The sequence below is a fragment of the Petaurus breviceps genome, unplaced genomic scaffold (genome assembly GCF_028583685.1).
Source record: "Petaurus breviceps papuanus isolate PSGF00001 unplaced genomic scaffold, PetGlider_PUasm1.0 90825, whole genome shotgun sequence".
Lineage (NCBI taxonomy): Eukaryota > Metazoa > Chordata > Mammalia > Diprotodontia > Petauridae > Petaurus > Petaurus breviceps.
In genome coordinates this window covers 17,571,161-17,590,154 of record NW_027187353.1, presented here as the reverse complement: position 1 = coordinate 17,590,154, position 18,994 = coordinate 17,571,161, and the positions used below count along the sequence as shown (strand labels likewise).

The window sequence follows — 18,994 nt, the reverse complement described above, 5'->3', positions numbered from 1 at the left end:
GAAAATCAATGACTACTTGAAATGTATTATTTCATAAGTATATTGCTATTTCTGAATATATAGTACTCAGTTTCTAAAATTTGAAAGGTAGGTAACACTGTGGTTAATGTTCTTGAAATGTCATATATGAAGACTGACTTAAATTTATCTTTATTATGGACTCAGCCATGTATAAAGCAGCTTATCTTCAGAGGTATAAATGAAGAAACTTTATAATTTTTAAAATGGTTCTTTATTCATAAACTTGATGCAAGTTTACAAATTGACTTTACATTGCCAAATAATTCTGCAATGAAAAATGAAATCCAAAACTAAGCATGCCAAATGCACAGCTGTCAACCTGTTATCCATCTGAGTATTAAAGAATTCAATAATGTATTCAATAGTTTAGCCTCAGGTTTAAGGAACTTTAAAATGCTTAAAAAGAGATCTGCCTTAACACTTAAGGCCGTTATCTGAGCAACAAGATATCGGGACTTTATACAAATAGAAGCAAATAAGCAAGGAGGCTAAGACATCTTCATCTACCTTTAATTTAAAACAAACAACAAACAAACAACAAACAACCTAAAAGGCGATTAAAAACAAGATATCAGAAGTAGTGCCAAGTCTTTCCAATGCAGTTTTCAAAGCTAAAAATTGAATCTTAAAGCAAATGCCTGATAAGAAAAAACCATTTCATGTTTCAACTGACAGGTTTGGAATACGAAGATGTGCTGCTTCTGGGTTTCTTTTAAAAAGTGCTTAATACTTAAATTATACCTTTAGTTTAAACCTGGGGTACAAAAGGTCTGTTAGTAACCAAATAGAACTGGTCAAGTAAGGCAATAAAATGAAGACATTACACCAATTCATACCATCTTCTAAGAAAGATAAAAAGCATTCACATCTTGTGTATATTCCCATCAGTCTTTCAACATCAAACCCCCGGCTGACTCGGGCAACATCATTTTAAGATTCTTCAGAAGTGATGTCTTTTTGTTCTCTGATGTACAAGAGAGTTTGCTCGAGGACTGAGTTTTTTTTTGCCAATCACTTTAGAAGTTCATTAGTTTACAAATGATTGCAACACCCCGTTAATAAATGGAACGCCCCCAACGGCTTTTAGTATTTTAAATAACTTCAAGCTTTATATTGTGGCTCCTCTTTGTAAGGTAAATTGAACCAATAAGTAGCAGGTACAGCCCAGCAAGACCGAGGCCCCAGTGGAAATGCTGAGTTCCAAGTTTTTAATTGGCACAGCCTTGCTCTGCTCCAATACAACATAATCCAATTACAAGTATCTCTTTGAGAAACAGTTCAAATCTTCATGTAGCCATTTTTTAAGCGTCATGACAACATATATGTGGGGTTTCCTCTGTCATTAATTTGGCAATACTATAAATGTTTTCATTTTAGACCAGGAAAAAAACCCAAACCTGTGATTTTACAAGACTTGAAATCTATAAAACAGTGTTAGACAATGATTGAAACTTTACTGGCTTTAAATGAAACCATATATTCCAAGTCTTTGTAGTACGTTATCCTATGGGAGGTAAGAATCTCAAACCCCACCGCAATTCATCTAGTGTGTGTGTGTGTGTGTGTGTGTGTGTGTGTGAGTGTGTGTGTGTGAGTGTGTGTGTGTGAATGAGTGTGTGTGTGTGTGTGTGAGTGTGTGTGAGACTTGATGCTGCTGACCTGCCTGCTTTAGAAGTTTCACTCTCGATGAAAGGGCAATGGGAAGAAATGGACCAAGAACGGCCCCGACTGCTCAGTCCAAGATACGTACAGTGAGCAGAAAGGAGAGGCTGCACCTACACTGGGTGTCAATAACGTTTTATCCACTAACACATTTAATAGCTAAAGTCTTCAGTACGGCTGTTTATGGGGGCACTTGTAGCTTAGCATCTGCCGGCAAGGATTTCTTTAGAGTGACATCGTCCAGACAAAGAAAGGTTCATCCATTTAACCATCTTCCTTTGGAGGTGTGTACCAGCCTGAGAAAGGGAAAAACAAAGACAGTGTGATGAGCTGGTGCCTTGCACAACTCAAGGCTTCTGCTCAGCCTTTCAAAAAAGAAAGCTTAACTGCTGTCTTTACCTTTCACTTTAGTGTTTAAACTTGCTATAAAACCTTTGCCTGTATTGATAACAAAAGCAACGCAAAGTCCATATAATGTACGATCGTTATTAGCAACTGATTTTAAATTACAATGGAAAATTAAGTCTCTGCAGTACTCGAGTTCCCAGCATTCAGGATCCCTGAATGTCAGCCCAGCAGTCTCTCCAATATCATCCCACTGCTACTGAGTTGCACCCATCCACCCACACACCCTAATATAATCAGATAATCAGAGTGTAATCAATGCTGAGTGTGCTTTCTAGAACTCATATTATTGCTGTTAAATTCACCCCCACCAAAAAAAGGTAAGAATACCCACTGTTCCAAATGGTTAATACTGGATCACAAGTGTAGCAAAATGCAAGATTTCTGAAGTATCCAAATAGAACATTTGGGAGGAATGGAGTCATCAGGGCTGGGATGTCTGGGGACCGTGGAGTGGTGAGAGAATAGCCATTTTTGGTGTGTTAGCTGTTAGACAGTAATGGCTGGCAGCTGAGGCTCCTTCCTGGCCTAAAAAGTTCAAATTATTTCCTCAACTACAGCATAATTACTATCTGTTTTGTAGTTTTATTTTCTGTAGAATGACCACAGTCACTATGAAGGAAAAAGTCACAACAGGGCATATCTGTGACAAAAGGGAGGCTGTGATTCTCACCAAAGTCATTTACTCTGCTGAAGAAGCCCTTGATTTTTGTTTAGGAGTCATTAAAAACCAGTTATGTGAAAAAAATGGTTTACTTTGTAAATAACTAAACAATCGGCACTTAGACTAAAGGCCAATAGGAATCTGTAAAAGTTCTGAATTATAGAGTAACTTAAGCATCTCAAAAGCTTTAACTCAATTTGTCAATCCGTTCACTTAAAGTGGATTGGAAGAGCTGGACCTGAAGGGATTTGAGGAGGTAATCAGCTAGTCCACTCTCAAAGAGGGGAGGGGACCTGCCACTAGTTACACGAACATTAAGTGGCAGAATCAGGACATATTAAACACAACTGCCACCCTCCATTTATATGGCACTTTGTTAATCTTACTGCCTCCATTTTAAAGAAGAGAAGATAAGAGTTTTTAAGTGGCAGAGTCAGGATTTGAACTCAGGTCTCCTGGCACCAGATCTGGTGCTCCCTCCTTCAGTTTCAGTCCTCCTCTGAAAATGGCACTGTGATCTCCAGAGCACAGAAACTCTCGGAAGACACTGATGGCTTCTCCCTCTTCTCTGTATCCCTGGAGCCCAGCCAATAACTTAGTACAGGATGAAGGGAATTTTGCTTCTATCATTAATATGCCTAACAAATCCTTTTTTTTTAATCTGCAAAGGTAAACAATGCTTCAACAGTTATTCTGATTACCACAAACAGAAAACCGCTACAGTCTGAGTTAAGAGGTTTTGCTGAAATTGCTGCAAACCATTTGTAAAATCCACACGACGAATGCATTTATGACCACATAGCTCCAAAATGACAATTTAACATACCATTCTTCTCATGTATCTGTACTAGGGATTTATAGGACTGTTGTGCTCTTGCTAGATTATACTGATTCTGAAAGGAAGAGTTTTAAACATATTTTAGACCAAGAAGTTATTAGGGCATCACTTATCACAATACAATGACACATAACCATCACTTTACAAAGAGCAGCTGGCATCAAGAGTGCTTTCAAGTTCATGAGCATCTCACCTGACTCTTTAGACAGCTCCCAGGACTAGTCACTGGAGGTCCCCCCTCCCAAGCTACACCATTAGCTTCCCCGTTTCACCCTCCCTCCACCTGCTCAGAACGAGGACATCTCAGGATCTCCCTCTATAAGGACTTCTACCTCATCTGCCTAGTTTTACAAAGTGATTTCTTTCCCTACAACAGCCCTGGGAAGTATGTGGTGGAACTGTTATTATCACCCCCATTTTAGAGATGGGAAAACTGAGACCTAAGAGGTGATGTGACTTGCCCGAGTTCACACAGCTGGGGTCTTTTGTCCACCACGGCAGCTCGACCAGTATTCAGGGCAGGGAAGTCATGCAGGTGGAGACGCAAACTCTCCTGCTGGAAAGGCTCCAAGTCCTGGCCCAGGGGAGGCCTGAGCACCTCCTGGGCCAGGATCGGCCTTGTCAACATGGGGAGAATAGCTCATCACGGGGGGCTAAGGCCCTTCCAGGTGGCTACTTTGGAGTCACAATGGCATCAGAAATTGGGAGGGATTGTGATCTTTGTGGAGAAGGTACCCACACTCATGAAATCATGGACTCAACACAACTTTTCATTTAAAACATTCTTTTTTTTTAAACATTCTTTTCTTTCATTTTAAGTTATTGCAAAAAAAAAAATCTCTGAAAGACACAGGGAACACAGGAAAAGGCTACTGCGTTTTATTTCTCCTGAAATACTGCTATTTATGACCTTTTCCTCATCTTTCGCTTCTAAACAAACCCTCTGTACAAGCTCACTTCCCACTGCTATCCAAATACCATAGCTAGGAAGGCCTCTTTCTCCATAATTCCCTTATATCACAATTTGATAGCATTTAGATGACAGGAGAGGCAGTTAGGTAGTTCAGTAGGTAAAGCATTAGGCCTAGAGTCAGGAAGACCTGAGTTCAAATCTGGCCTCAAGACACTTCCTAGCTGTGTGATCCTGGGCAAAGTCGCCTGCCTCAGTTTCCTCATCTGTAAAATGGGCTGGAAAGGGAAATGGGAAATTGCTCTAGTACCTTTGCCGAGAGAACCCCAAAAGGAATCATGAAGAATCAGACACAACTGAAAATGACTCAACAGCAGTAACAAGATGAACACAGAGAAAGTGTGGGTCAGCAGACAGAAAGTCTGACTTGGAGTCAGGAAAGCTCGGCTTCCAGCCCTGCTTCTGACACTTATTACCATGTGACCCTGGGTGAGGCCCTCCCTGATCTGTGCCCAGGGAGAGGGGTACACCCTGCCCCACTGGAGGAGTTTCCTGCTCAGGAGCTCCTCACACAAGGACATCGCAGGCCTGCTCCACAACTGCTCCTGTTAAAGTAAGAGCTCTTCTGACTAACGTTTACAGGAAGTCCAAGTAAAGACCAATTTCATACAAAGCCTCTTTTACAAAAAAACAAATCTAAATTAGAGGGTGACTGACTGACTCCAAGATTCTTCTCTTCACAGAAGGCCTTCCTGAAAAGTCATTTAAGTGGCCCTCCATTCCTGCTGCCACTGAATGGAGTCAGGGCTCAGTGGAGAGAGCACTGAACTTGGGGGTCCAAAAGTCCTGGGTGTGAATCCAGCCTCTGAATTCTGGGTAAATCTCTCTCCCTTTCTAAGTCTCAGTCTCTTCATCTGCACTGAGCTCTACCTAGCAGGCTTGTTGGGAGGACCAAAGGATAAGCAGAATTTCCTCAAAAGGTTGTTTTGAAGACAAAAGGAGATAATTAATGAAAAACCAAGTAACATACAAATGAGAGTTATTGTGATTATCCTTAACTACCTGACAGATTTCAGTAGGGAAGAAAGACAAAGTGCACAGGTGTAGTCAATCGAAAACAATCTGAAATAAAATCTTTCTGACGTGAAGAAAGTCAAAAGGAAAATTATTCACCTGACAATTTTATCTACATGTTAACTTTTCAGAACCACATCTGTTATTTCTTATGAAATAGACTCATTTTGTGTTCTGCATTTAGGTGGAGGCAAGTGGGAGGGCAGAGAAGTTGGGGCAGGTGGATAAAATTACCTTATTAGCTCCAAACTGTACTCTGGCTTTTCCTTTGACTAAAGTGGCATTGATCTGCATGATGATGGACTCTATTGAATAGGCACTACTCCAGCCCTAGAGGAAGAAGGAGAGATAGCTACAAACATGTGGCGATTCACTCGGACAGCCATACGATGACAGTAAATTCCTTTTGTTACTCACCAAGGAGAAGACATATAAATGAAGTTTGTCGGTTTAATAACTGCTTAACACATGAAGTTTGTAATGAAGAGGAAAAGGCCATGTTGGACACATTTCCTCACAAGATAAGAAACTACACCATAAGTGGGTGACATTTATAAATAACTGAAAATTAGCCTTGAAAAGCTAACTTTCTAACTTTTCACATTGATGCAGTTTCCATAGTCCTATTCAGAGGCCTCATTCTTCTCCTACCTGAGGGAGCACAAAGGCTTCCAGGGCAGGCAGGGTTTGAGGCCCCAGGAGTTTGTCTCCACCCTAGGGGGCCCAACAAGATGCCTTCCTTGTTCTTGGCCACCAGTTTGCCAGTGGCAGAGAGATCAGAGACTGGGCCGCACTGATGTAACCATGGGCCCTTTAGAAGGACAGCTTCAAAGCTCTTGCCAGGGTGTCAGAAGGGCCCACAATGGAATTTATCTGGGGCTAGTTCATTTAAAACTATTCAAACCTCATACTGGAAGTGACAAAAAAATGTGACATGAAATACATTTACCTGTTTTGTGAGAAGTTCCATGCATAACGCACCGCCACCCAACACATACCTTAAAGAAAGACTCAGTCAGACTTGATTTTCTACTTGTCAATATTTCTTTCTGCCTCCATTAAAAAATTATACTAAAATCCCTTTTCACTAAGGCCTATATTATGTCATAGCCTAAGAATTATTCCCAGTCGGAACTTTAGGAACAGGCTAACAAAAACATTTGATATAAGGTCTCCTTATGTAAGGCCAGATGTTGGTATTTTCCAATGAAGTTTCAGAGTTCCCTTTGCACTGTTAACATCTGTCCTTTCCTTATACCACATTTCCTTTTTACAGAGTCACTCTCTTCTCTGATGCCATTGTGACTCCAATAATGTGACATCCTTAAATTTAAGGATGGGAAGCCTGAATTTTTTATTTTTAATAATTCCAAGCAAATCAATATGTAGCATATGACTAACTTAGGTAGGGGAAGTTTCCTATGCAAATGGGAAAAAAAAAACCCAGATCTGGTCCAATCATCTCTCACTCTCCTCTCCCCAATAAAAACAGAAAAAGCAAACATGAACAAACCTGAGCCATCTTTTGAGAAAAGCTTGAGTTTTGTGAAAACAGAAGTACCGATCAAAGACAAATGTCATTCCAGCACTGGTGAATCATTACCACACTTACTTCTCTGTCTTTCCTTCCCAGCCCCTTCCGCCAGCCAGGTTATTTCTGCCACTCAGAATTCACAAGTTTTAAGTGAGATGATGTAAGGCGAAAGTCTACTTGTGTACTAGCAATGATATTTGAAGGTCCCTTTGTATTGGCAAGCTAACAGGTCCTTTGCACTTAGTTTCAGATTAATTATATCAAGCCTCTGTTAAGAAACAGAAGGTATGAACCCCTGTTGATGACGTAAAAGGAAGGGGCTGAACAGGGAGGAAATAATATCGTCTATAAGGAAAAGGCCCAGCTGGGAGAATCAGAACTTCTTGGGGCAAGCATTGTGGAGACAGAGCAGCTACTGGGGGGAGGGGAGTGGAGAGGGAGAGGAGGGGGAGGGAGAGAGAGAGAGAGAAGGTGAGAGAGAGACAGAGAGGGAGAGAAACAGAGAGACACAGAGAGAGAATTTCTCTCAGTGAGCATCGAGAGGCAGGGCTGCTACTGCTGGACTGAAGAATGAACTGAGAATTGAGAACTGAGAAGAGAAATGAGAATTGAGAACTGAAACAGAATTTCTTGGAGCAAGCTTACTTGTGACCTAGGGGTGGATGGCCTTTGTACTTTCCACCATCCCTTAAGAGGGTGAGTAGTGACTGATAATATTGTAACTCGATTGCACCCCATGGGTGGAGGACTTTGACCTTTGTACTTTGTGTCTCTTAAGGATGATCGAATGACTGAGTTACTAAATGGTTGTATTTTGTTTAAAACTATATGACAACTTTGGCAAAAACTATGTGGCCATTTCAGTGATGTGTTGTTGAGTTGTGACATGGTGAATGCTGTATTTTGATTTTCTGTGAACATTCTGCTCTGATTTGTTACTGAATAGAGAGTTCAACATATTGTGTAATCAGAACCTTGAAAAGCTGTTCACAGCAGCAGTCCTCTGGAAAGCTGCTCGTGCTTGGCTTTACAACCTGGTCAGAAAATGGCTCCTCAAGAGGGAGTGCAGGGTAGCAAAAAGGAGAACTGGGCCTGGTATCTGGGTCTGAATGTTACCTCTATTGCTTAATATTCACATAACCACTGGGCATTTTCCTATCCGGGGGCCTTGGTTTCCTTTTCTGTAAAATAAGGAGGCTAGAGACAAGCAATTTCTGAGGTCTCACCCTACCATGTTAAGTACTTCTCCCACAGAAAAGCAGAAACCTCCAAAGGGCTGAGTTTCTGCTTTGTTCCTTTCTAGCTGCATGCCTCTCAGCGAGCCTTCCCTCTGGGCCTTAGTTCTCCCGTGTGTAAAATGGGAGGTGGAGGGAGATGAACTAGAGGGTTTTGTGCTAAGGCCTACGATTCTTATGTAGCTAGTGTCTCTTCTAGCCTCCAAACAAAGAGTTAGAAATGCCAAATGAGCCACAAAAGAATGCAAGGACCACAGAAGAGAATGAGTCCCAGAGTACCCTGTGTGGGACGGCAGCAACATACTGTAGTCCTGCATAAGAACCACCGGGCTCCACCACAAGAAAGATGAAAGCAGCATCTCTAAGAGGGCTCTAAGCTCAGTTAAAGGGACCCCGTTAAGAGAGAATTGTGTCTGTGGGCAATTTTTATGGAAAGCAGGAGGCTGGCCAGCCTTGCCCCTCAAGCTGGAGGATAAGCTGCCTTGGTTGAGATGGGCAGTAATGGAAACCTTGACTCAGTCATAGAAGTCCAAAAGAGTATGATTTAAAGTAAGGACAATAATGTTACTTAAGCCCATAACACAGTAGAGCAGCAGAGTGGGCTGTCCAAGTCTTCTATGGCACACGGCAGGTGGAGCCCTGATGGGGCTAAGCACAGGCCCTGGCCAGATGGCTGGAAGGAGCCTGGGCTCTACCCAGCTCACTCCAACACTGCCTCCCAAAGGGGAAGCAAACTTCCATGCCACTCGACAAGGCCCACAGCGGGTCACCGAGAAGCATTTCCTTAGCCTCTGATTATCTGCACTGTAGAGACCATACGGCAGCAAGGATGACAGCACAACCTTCAGGTAGTGCGTGAAGGTCAGTGAAGCACGTGTCCGGCCTTATGAGCTGAGTACTCTCATCTTTACAACGGAGGCTCAGGGAGCCTCAGTGACCTGCCCGGACGCCCCAGCTCGAGTGTCTGAGGCAGTTCACAGCTGGGCCAGCTCTGCCTGCTTCCCCATCCAGCGTTCTTCCCGCTGTCTCCCTTTCTTCTCTTAGACAAGGTGAGGTGCTTTTCTGCTGAGCAGTGACATACTTCATGCCATCTTCACGATATGCCAATGAGCAGGGTAAGGAGGAGTTAATATTTCCAAACCACGCAACAATGTTCTGGGTCAAGGATTATTGATTCAAGGTCCAAGGCCGGCTATGTTCTTGGGCCAGTAGCAAAAACAGTTCTGGTCAGTCAGCAAACCTTTGTGGAAGATGTAGTTGTTACATTGTGAAAGCTAAGATAGTTGTGCACTAGTAACCAGAGAAAGTCTGTTTTCTGGAAAAGCAGGGTAGATGGGAGTACCCTAACTCACCAAAGATTTGGACTGAAGATGGAGTTTTTAATTCTACTTTGAAGGATGGAAAGTTATGGCACGGTGGAGAGGGAAACTGTATAAAAGGTCACAGGACTGAAAACAAACTGACTGATTTTTGGAAGTGTTATAATTAAAACTGCTATGGCTGCCAGTGGCTGGGGTTGGGGTAAGGCCAGCCTGGGCAGGAACGGGCTTTGGTCCAAAGATGCGAAGTCTGATACCACAACTTTTCCCTTACGCCAACATTACGAGGTGAACAGCTACAACCATCCCCATCTTACAGGGGGGGAAGTTGAAGCTAAGATAGAATAAATAACTGGCATCCAGTGATCCAGCTAAGAACAGAGAGGACAAAGATGGGCATAAATCTTTTAATTCTAAGTCCTCTGGTCATTCCACTAATCATAGTCAAGTAAGGGTCCACCACTCAGAACAAGCTGAGCAGAGGGAACGATTTCCCAAAGGCAGCATGACTGCAGCCCTCTAGGCTCCCTCTTTAAAAGCATTAACTTAGTCATTAAAAGAAGTGAATCCAGGAATGCTAACTTTCACGGCCTTCCTGTAACTTCTATCTGCAACACAGAAAAGATGAAAATTCTGACCGAACTACAAAGGCCACATTTGTGGAGGGACTCAACAACCAGCTCCTGAGTCTCATTAAGGCTTTTCTCCTTGCACTCCAAGGCAGGTAGCAGGAGGAAGAGTGTGATCTGTGCACTCTCATATCACAAATGGGTGAAGACGCGAAGCCCACTAATCCTTGACAAATACACTCACACTCTGAATCCTTTATAAAGTCCAATCCTAACCATTCAACCCCTCAACATCTAAGCGAACCCAGAGAAACTTACCCTCCTGAGAGGATGGGAGCCACCACTCGAACAAAAGGTGGGTCAAAAGGGAAGTTATCCTGCAGAAACGAAAAACAAGCAGAGCTGGGCTCCTCACAACACTCTCATCACAACGTAGTTTGAAGAAACAGCCACTAGGGGGCTTGAACAGCTTTGTTGTGTTTTTTTTTTTTAATGTTTTAACAATCCTCTCTAGAGCTTTGTTAGTTAGACCCTATTTTCTGCTAAGTGAAGGCCAAACAATTTTAACAATGAAAGATTAAAATGCACTAAGCCAGTGAACTCTGTGAGATGCTACAGCACAAGATGCCTCAAGAGAGGAAAATGAGATTCTTCTTCTCCAATTCATCAGTTATAAACTACTATTTGCACCTTTCCCCACCCAAAACAAAACAATCTTGCCTCGATCATTGAAGGATTCTTCTGGCTCCCAAGTATACAACTTTAACTCCTAGGTATAAAAAAATATCTAAGACCATGCACTTGAGGACTGGGGAACAAAAAAAAAAGAGTGGAGAAAGCAATGGCCAGACATACAGAGTTGACCTGCAGGTTCACAGGAGGCCATCCTTCCCCTGGAACTACGGCTAGGTGTAATTCTAAAAAAACGATCTCCAGGAGGCCTCTCAGTCAGGGTTTCTGAATCTCCCTCCTGACTCCTGCTTTATTATGGAGAGGTTTCCTGGTACTCTTCTTTCTTCATCTCAATCTCTTGAGACTGGTTGGGGACATTGAAAGGAAGAATTCTTTTTTTTTTTTTTTTTTTTTTGCTTTTTGGAGGGCAATTGGGGTTAAGTAACTTGCCCAAGGTCACATGGCTAGTTTTTGTGGTAAGTGTCTGAGGCTGCATTTGAACTCAGGTCCTCCTGACTCCAGGGCCAGTGCTAATACTCACTGCGCCACCTAGCCACCCCCTGAAAGGAAGAATTCTAACATAAAATACAAACACTATTAACACTAAAAGGGATAACGGTTTTAACAAAAAGTTTAAAAATAGTCATAATCTTGTTAACAGTTTGCCTAGAGGAGAAAAATCACAAAATCTCTTTACAAAACAAGCCCTTAGCTAACAACATAACTGTATAAATAATTTGGGTTGGAAAGAGCCAAAGTCCTCACACGACCCTGAGACCCCATCTGTAGGGCTCTGGCCACATTTGTCTGGTAATAAGGCTCAAGTGAACACACACTGGAAACAAAAGAAAAAATACGGACCAGGGGGCAAAACATCAGTGTCTTCTGAAGCTACAAACACACATCCCAGAAGGAACATGTAAAGTCTTAGGTCTGAATTCTCCTTCTGCCAATTACTAGCTGCATGTATGATCTAGGTAAAAAAAACAACCTTCCTATAAAACAGGGATAATGGTATGTAAGCTACCAGAAGGCTCTGGGTGTCCGACTTCATCGCATTAAGCATCTGCAGACATTAAAGCACTATACAAATGTCAAGCCATTCTGAGAGGGTGAGCATGCTGAATTTAAGCTATAGATTAAGCTATTAAAAGATGAATCTTATTGAATGGAAGATAAAAGGCAAGTAAATCAAAGACAGAGAGTCAGTTCTACTAAGATTTTTGCTGCATATAAGAAAATCTAACACATCTCTAAAAGCCTTTGCTGAAGATGACAACAAACTGGTCCCAAAGAACTATATCAAGTAAGTCAAGGGTACAGAACTGTCAACATTTTACATCCGGTGATAACTTCACAAACCTCTATATTTTATACAATAACAACCAAAAATCTGCATTTCCATAGTGCTTTTGGGTTTACAAAATGCTTTCCTCATAACCACTCTATGAGGGAGATGGTATGAGTACTGTTCCCACTTTAGAGATGGGGAAACTGAGGCTCAGAACAATTAGATGACTAGAATGTGGTCATACAGCAAAACATTATCATATCTATTTTGCACCAAAGTGCTGACATCTGATGTGGATATTAGTGAAGTTTCCTTACCTTAAAAGAAAAATTAAGCAAAATGTATTCTACGCCTTCTTTTTCTTTTAAGACCTGAAGATCATGATGTAACGGACTGTCAGGATCAACCCTAAGGTGAAAAGCCATCACATTTCAGTTAAATGACTCACAGAAATAGGTACCTGCTCATCCTGTCTGGCTTCCTAAGAGACAGCTGTGGGGGTGAGTTGGAGTTTTTCAGCCTCGCTCAGACAAGTGGCCACAGCTTCACCAGGAAGGTCCAAGGTTGCTCTCTGGGGGGCTGAGGAAGCTGTGGCCATCAGGTCAGCCTTGCTGCTTAGAGCCTATCGAAAGGTCACCGGAAAAGCCCCAAGGGCAGTACTTTTCCTGCCTCTATCACAAAGTGCTTGAGCTTGGTCATCCCTGTTATCTGCATCAGCAACTGGGCTACTGATCGACGGAAGGTTCTCTGAAGCTGTTGAGTACCACTGAGAATTCAAACTCACACAACTTTTCTGTGCCTTATTTTACTATGTCAAAGTAATAGTATTAGTAATTCATTGGCTTTCTCTCCCTCCCAAAAGAGACTAAAACTGAAATAAACAATCTGAAGACTTTAATTATAATTAATTTAATTAAAATTAATTCCATAAAATAACTTGAAACATTTAGCATTTCTGACCAACATTTTATCTGGTATTGCTTAAAAGTACCTCCAATGGCCAAACAGTTTTTGGAAGGGCTGTGTTTCAGCCACAGAAGGGGGCCACGACAATGGAGGAAGTCCACACTTTGTACCCTAAATTTATCTGGTGGAAGGCGATCCTGACTGTGATGAGATCACAGGCCCAGCCTCCAACCCGGAACGTGCCTATGACTGCTCTTGTGGTTGCCAGCTCCCAAAGGCCCCTGCTTACAGCCTGTGTCTTGATGATGCTGTTTAATCTTATTTAGAAAGCAGGTGATCCCATACCTTAGCTTTTCAACTCTGTCCTACATCCCCTCTACTTCATCAACCATGAATCCTGTCATGACAATCCATTCTCTTTTTCTTCTTTTCACACTTTGCTGGGTTAATTTTGAGAAACAAATTCTTTTCCAAGTGGTAGGAGTACAAAGTTCCATATGCAGCACAGTTTGGGTTTTTAAGGAGAGGTGCTACAGGATTACAGCACCTTAAAATTAAATACGGAAAGCTACAGGGCATGGCATTATCTTTTAGTATTCAATTAAATGAACATTTAATACGAAGCTACTGTGAGCCAGACACTGGGAATGATATAAAGCTAGATAAAACACAGTCTGCTGCCTTCAGGGAGCTTACAGTTCAATGGGGAATAAGAGATGCACTTCTTTTCAGAACTCTGATTCAGTTTTCTGATTTTCACACATAGCACTCCATCTCCTAAACCCAAGTTACCCTTGACTGGAATGTACTCCTTTCTCATCTCTGTCTCAAAGAAACTTCTCTCCTTCCTTCAAGACAAAAATCCAAACACCACCCTTCCTTTCACATAAAGCCTTTTTACACGATCCCACCACTAACTAGAGCCTTCCCACCCCCATCCCCTACCTACCTTGTATTTATTTTGTACAGATGGATGAACAGAGAGGTAAGACAGATAGACCTAAAGACATATATACACATTGTCTCTCCTCATAAACTCTAAGTTTTTTGAGAGTAGACATTGTTTCTTTCATTTCTCACATTTACATCTCTAGCATTCAGGATAGTACCTAGCACAGGGTGAACATTTAATACTTATTCATTTACTGGAATGATTAAAAATAAGACATCACAAACTGATTGGTGAGGTATAAGTCAAGCATTTTACAAAATCTAGAGTAGAGAGAAAGGTACTGTTGACCGGGCAAATGAAATCAAACAGAAAAACTTACTTGAGAAGTTTAACATGCCATTCATATAAACTGTCATTTACAAGTTCCACCGAATAAAGTCCTGTAGAGATATTAAAACAAATTCATTATTCTTTATCTGATGAACTATTTCCCTAGAAATAGTTAATACTATAAACCTTCATCAACTTCCAAAAGACTTCAATTCAAACATGGGTCACTTATGCTTTGCTATATCCCAATATAAAAAGATAATTAGGTCATCTGCTTAAGAATGTATTCTTTCAACCTTAACTTTAATTACTATCAAATCAATAACAAGTAAATGGGGACATGGAATGAGAAAGTATATGAATAAATACATGGTCATGCTTGTTTCTTTATCAGCTTTCTAGCTTTTGGTTTTCAAAACAGGTAAGATGGTAGCACGACACTAAGAAGACACTAAGTACAATTTGACTCCAAGCTGATTTGTAAACATTTTTACTCCCTTATAAAACAGTAGTAGAATGCACCTGAGGCACAGGTTCTGAGATAACATTAGTAAGTTGTAAATCATCAAGGAAACTAAAATATGGATATCAGGGTTTTTTTTTTAGAGAATTGGTCCCAAGATCCTAAAATTCCAGTTGACATTCCCAGTTCTTTATAATCAGAAGCAGTCCTAATGTTCTTTATGGCAACAGAGCATCTAGAGTGTCGATGATGACTAACAAGGAAGACATGCTTGCTGAGGCCACTGTCAGTAATCTGGGAAGGGCCAGAGAGTAGGCACTGAAGAACTCTAGATGGCAAATGGGGTCCTGATTTTTTTTAAGAGGGGAGGAAACTAGAAGGGTCAGTCAAAGTCAATTCCGGGCAAAATTCTTGAGAAAATTACTAAAGGGAGATAGTTCCAAATGATGATTTTCATACCACTGACAATTCATTACATGAAAGTGAGTTACAAATTACTAATTTGAAACACAAATCAAAACAAATCTGATATCTCACCCCCATACCGAGCAGATTGTCAAAAGTGACACAAGCTGGGAATAGTTTCTATTCAGGGGACTGGAGGAAGCTAGGCATGCTAATAAAACCATTGGTGCACCTACAAACTGGGCCAACCATTTGGGAAGTAATTGAGCACTGAGCTAAAAAAGTGACTATCATAATCCTGTGACTCAGAGATTCCACAGTCAGGCATGTACTCAAGACTGAAGACAAAAAGGTCCCATACACACCAAAATATTTATAGCAGCATTTGGATAAGAAACACAACAGTGAAGAACTCTGAGAAACATACAAAGATTTCTATGAACTAATGCAGAGTGTGGTAATCATCATCAGGAAAACAACATACACGACAACAATGTAAATGGAAAAGAACACAAAACTGAAAGCTAACACTGTAATTAAAACAACCAAGTTTGGCTCTAGACAAGGAGTTGAGAAAACACCTCCTGCTTCACTGCAGAAGCGGAGAACTCGGTTGTAGAAATTTGCATACAATGTCAGACGCAGGCAAAAGGGTTGGTTGGTTTTGCTTAACTGTTTCTTTTTCCTTTTTTATAAAATCTTTGTTAAAAGGGAACATTTTGGGGCGGCCAGGTAGCACAGTGGGCAAGAGCATCGGCCCCAGAGTTGGGATGACCTGGGATTGAATCCGGCCTCTGATACTTAGCACCATACCCAAAAATAATTGGCCCTGTACCCTCGAGCAAGTTACTTAACCCCAATTGCTTTAAAAAAAAAAAAAGGGAAAATTTACTGGGTAGGAGGATATAATCAGAAATAAACGTGATGAAACAAAACTAAGCATCCATTAAAAAAAAAAAAAACTACCATGGTGGTTTTGATCAAGCACAGGCCTTGCCAAACTAACTTAATGGTTCCTTTTAATGGGGTTATTAGTTTGATATAACATTAAATTCTGTAGATGTAATTTACTTTGATTTAAGCAAAATATCTGGTAAAATTTCTTGTGCCACATTTGTGGGAAAAGCGAGGGGAATGTGGGCTAGAGGTTTAGATGGACTCAAAACTGGTTGAATGATAAGGTCAAAAGAAGAGTCTTTAACAGTTAGATCCGGCCTCCTTCAAGGGAGGCCTCCACTGAGTAGAGCACCACAGGGATTTGTGTTTGGCTCTGGCCTGTGGAACATTTTTGTCAATATCCAGCATAAAGGCAAAAATGGCTGCCTCAAACAAAGCTGAGAGGGGCAGCTCTACATGTGATAAAAGAGGATTTGGAAAAATGCCGAACATTTAGAACATTACACAAAATTAGATAAAATTGGAAAGGGATACATGTCACATCTTTCAAGAGGATTCAAAAAATCAACTTCCTCAGCATAAGATGCCAGAGGGTAGAATGAAACAATAAACAGAAGGTAGAAATCCTAATACAGCCTAGATGGAAGGAATTAAAGCAGTTCCAAAGTGGATGATGCCTCCAGGGTGGTGAGCTCTCTCTCCCTCCCTAGAAGTCCATCAAACACAGTTGAAATGACCACTTGTGAACTAGAAGGCAAGGGGAATTCTTTAATCATGACTTGGACTAGAATCAAGGATGAGGAACCCATGACCTCTAGGCCATATGTGGCCCTCTAGGTCTTCAAGTGCAGCCTTTGACTGCAGAACTTCACAGAACAAATTCCCTTAAAAGGATTTGTTCCATAAAACTCGGACTCAGTCAAAAGGCCACACCCAAGGACCTAGAGGGCTACATGGTCAGGGTCACTGAGGTCTTGTTCACCTATGAAATTCTGGGAAAAATAATTAAATTATATAAATGATACTTAAACTATAAAACATCCATCTTTGAAAGAGCAGCAGTTAAATGCATTTTCTCTTGTGAAAGACATTTCCTAGGTTTTCATCTAAATCCTTTAAATTTAAAAAAAGCTGCTCAAAAATTTCAAGCCAGATTTTTTTCAGTAGTACAAGTTTTCTGGATAAGTATTTTTTTAAGGGGGATGAGTAAGAAGGATGAAAGATCTTATACTTTCCCAAGACAATTCCCATTGATAAGTGAATCTTTACAATTTGAAAAATACAATTGGAAGGAAGATAATTCAGGATGCAAATGCATTTTTAAGGCCTATAAAACCTCCTATAGGGGCAGCGAAGTGGCACAGTGAATAGAGCACTGGCCCTGGAGTCAGGAGGACCTGGGTTTGGACTCGGCCTCAGATACTTAACACAAAAAAATAGCCGTGTGACCTTGGGCATGTCACTTAACCCTCAATTGTCCTCCAAAAAGCAAAAAATAAGAAAAAAACCTATAGAAAAAGTGATCAGTGAATTCAAAATGCTAACCCCAGAGAGGTGATGGAAAGCTGATCCGATCCTTTGCTGAATAGGCTTTTTCTTTTCCAAACAAAAAGTCACATGGCTTACATCTGGTTACAAAAACTTTCTGAATGTTTCAATCATATTTTCACATAACTGTACAAATTACAATTCATTTCTGCTTTCTGATTCTTTATGTTTTTCAAATTTGCTATCTCTACGTTAGAAGCAAAAAAAGCCAGAACAGAGTTTCTGATATAGATTCCTACAAACCCTTGTCAGATAGGGTAAAAAACAGAAAAATTGCTTTGTAACTGACGGCAAGCAGAGAAAAAACTAAATTTTCCTAAATGACTAAGCAATAGATTCTTCTAAATGATGTGGAAAAAAATAAGTAAAAACCTGAGATGTTAACTTGTTTGGAAAATAAAAAAAAAAACAGAATATGAAAAGTTAATGAAGTTTAATTTTTTTTTACTTGCTAGATGATGGAAGAATTATTCGTTACATAATAATTTTTCATTCCCCAAAGAGACAGATAACAAATAGTTTAATCCATGTTAGAATTAAGATAAACCATGGATTGCCAGACCACCGGAACGATACCCATGAAAGTAAGAGAAGAATTTAGCCCATATTGTTCAATTACCTTTATTTGCAGGTAAAATATTTAAAATGAGGTCTCAGACTGCATTATCACAAACATCACAAAAAGGGCAGTGGGGCAGGGGTGACGTGGATTGGTCCAGAAGGGCCTTAAAGCTCTTTACCTGTTTTATAACTCTGTGATCGGTATATATCCCTGAGCTCTTTCATGAGTCTGTCCGAAGCCTGCACTGAACCAGACACTGCACCCTGAAACAGAAAAATCAAATCAACCTTTATTGGGACTAATAATTCAGAAATCTCACTGTGAAGCTATTAACAAGAATGTAACATAACCTTATGTGAAGGTAGAACAGATCAATACTAATGAAGAAATCAGAAATTAAAACAAATGTCAACAGGGAGATGTCCCTGGGAAAGGGGGGGGGAGTATCATTCAGCTTCCTATATCAAGAAGGCAGCCAATATTTGCCAAAACATAATCTCTAATTTCTTAGAACTTTGTATAATACAGGTCTGTCCTACAGCCTGCCCAAAGGGCTTCATTTGCAGAAACACTACAAGGGCCCCCTTCCCTCCCTCCCTCCTCTCTCTCTCTCTCTCTCTTAGCAATTGGGGTTAAGTAACTTGCTCAAGGTTACACGGCCAGGTGTTTCTGGGTGGATGCTAAGTGTCTGAGCCCGGATTCAATCCCCCAGGTCTTCCCGACACTGGGGCCGGTGCTCTTACTCGCTGTGCTACCTGGCCGCCCCAGGGAATCAATTTCTAATGAAAAGATAACAA

General features: G+C 40.9%; 1 protein-coding gene across 3 annotated transcripts in view; it reads right to left on the bottom strand.

The window, feature by feature from the left end:
- Positions 1 to 209: 209 nt before the first annotated feature.
- The window catches only part of UBE2Q2 (ubiquitin conjugating enzyme E2 Q2), a 61,913-nt gene continuing 43,128 nt past the window's right edge, over positions 210 to 18,994 (bottom strand). For 2 of the 3 annotated variants that reach the window (XM_069071411.1, XM_069071409.1), the window contains exons 6-13: positions 18,376 to 18,460; positions 14,372 to 14,432; positions 12,512 to 12,602; positions 10,550 to 10,608; positions 6,524 to 6,572; positions 5,809 to 5,904; positions 3,579 to 3,645; positions 210 to 1,979 (exon numbers count right to left, since the gene is read on the bottom strand). In XM_069071411.1, the coding sequence (XP_068927512.1) occupies positions 1,948 to 1,979; positions 3,579 to 3,645; positions 5,809 to 5,904; positions 6,524 to 6,572; positions 10,550 to 10,608; positions 12,512 to 12,602; positions 14,372 to 14,432; positions 18,376 to 18,460 (540 nt within the window). In that variant the 3' untranslated portion in view covers positions 210 to 1,947. The remainder of the gene's footprint in view (positions 1,980 to 3,578; positions 3,646 to 5,808; positions 5,905 to 6,523; positions 6,573 to 10,549; positions 10,609 to 12,511; positions 12,603 to 14,371; positions 14,433 to 18,375; positions 18,461 to 18,994) is intronic. The other variant, XM_069071410.1, reaches the window with a different exon arrangement.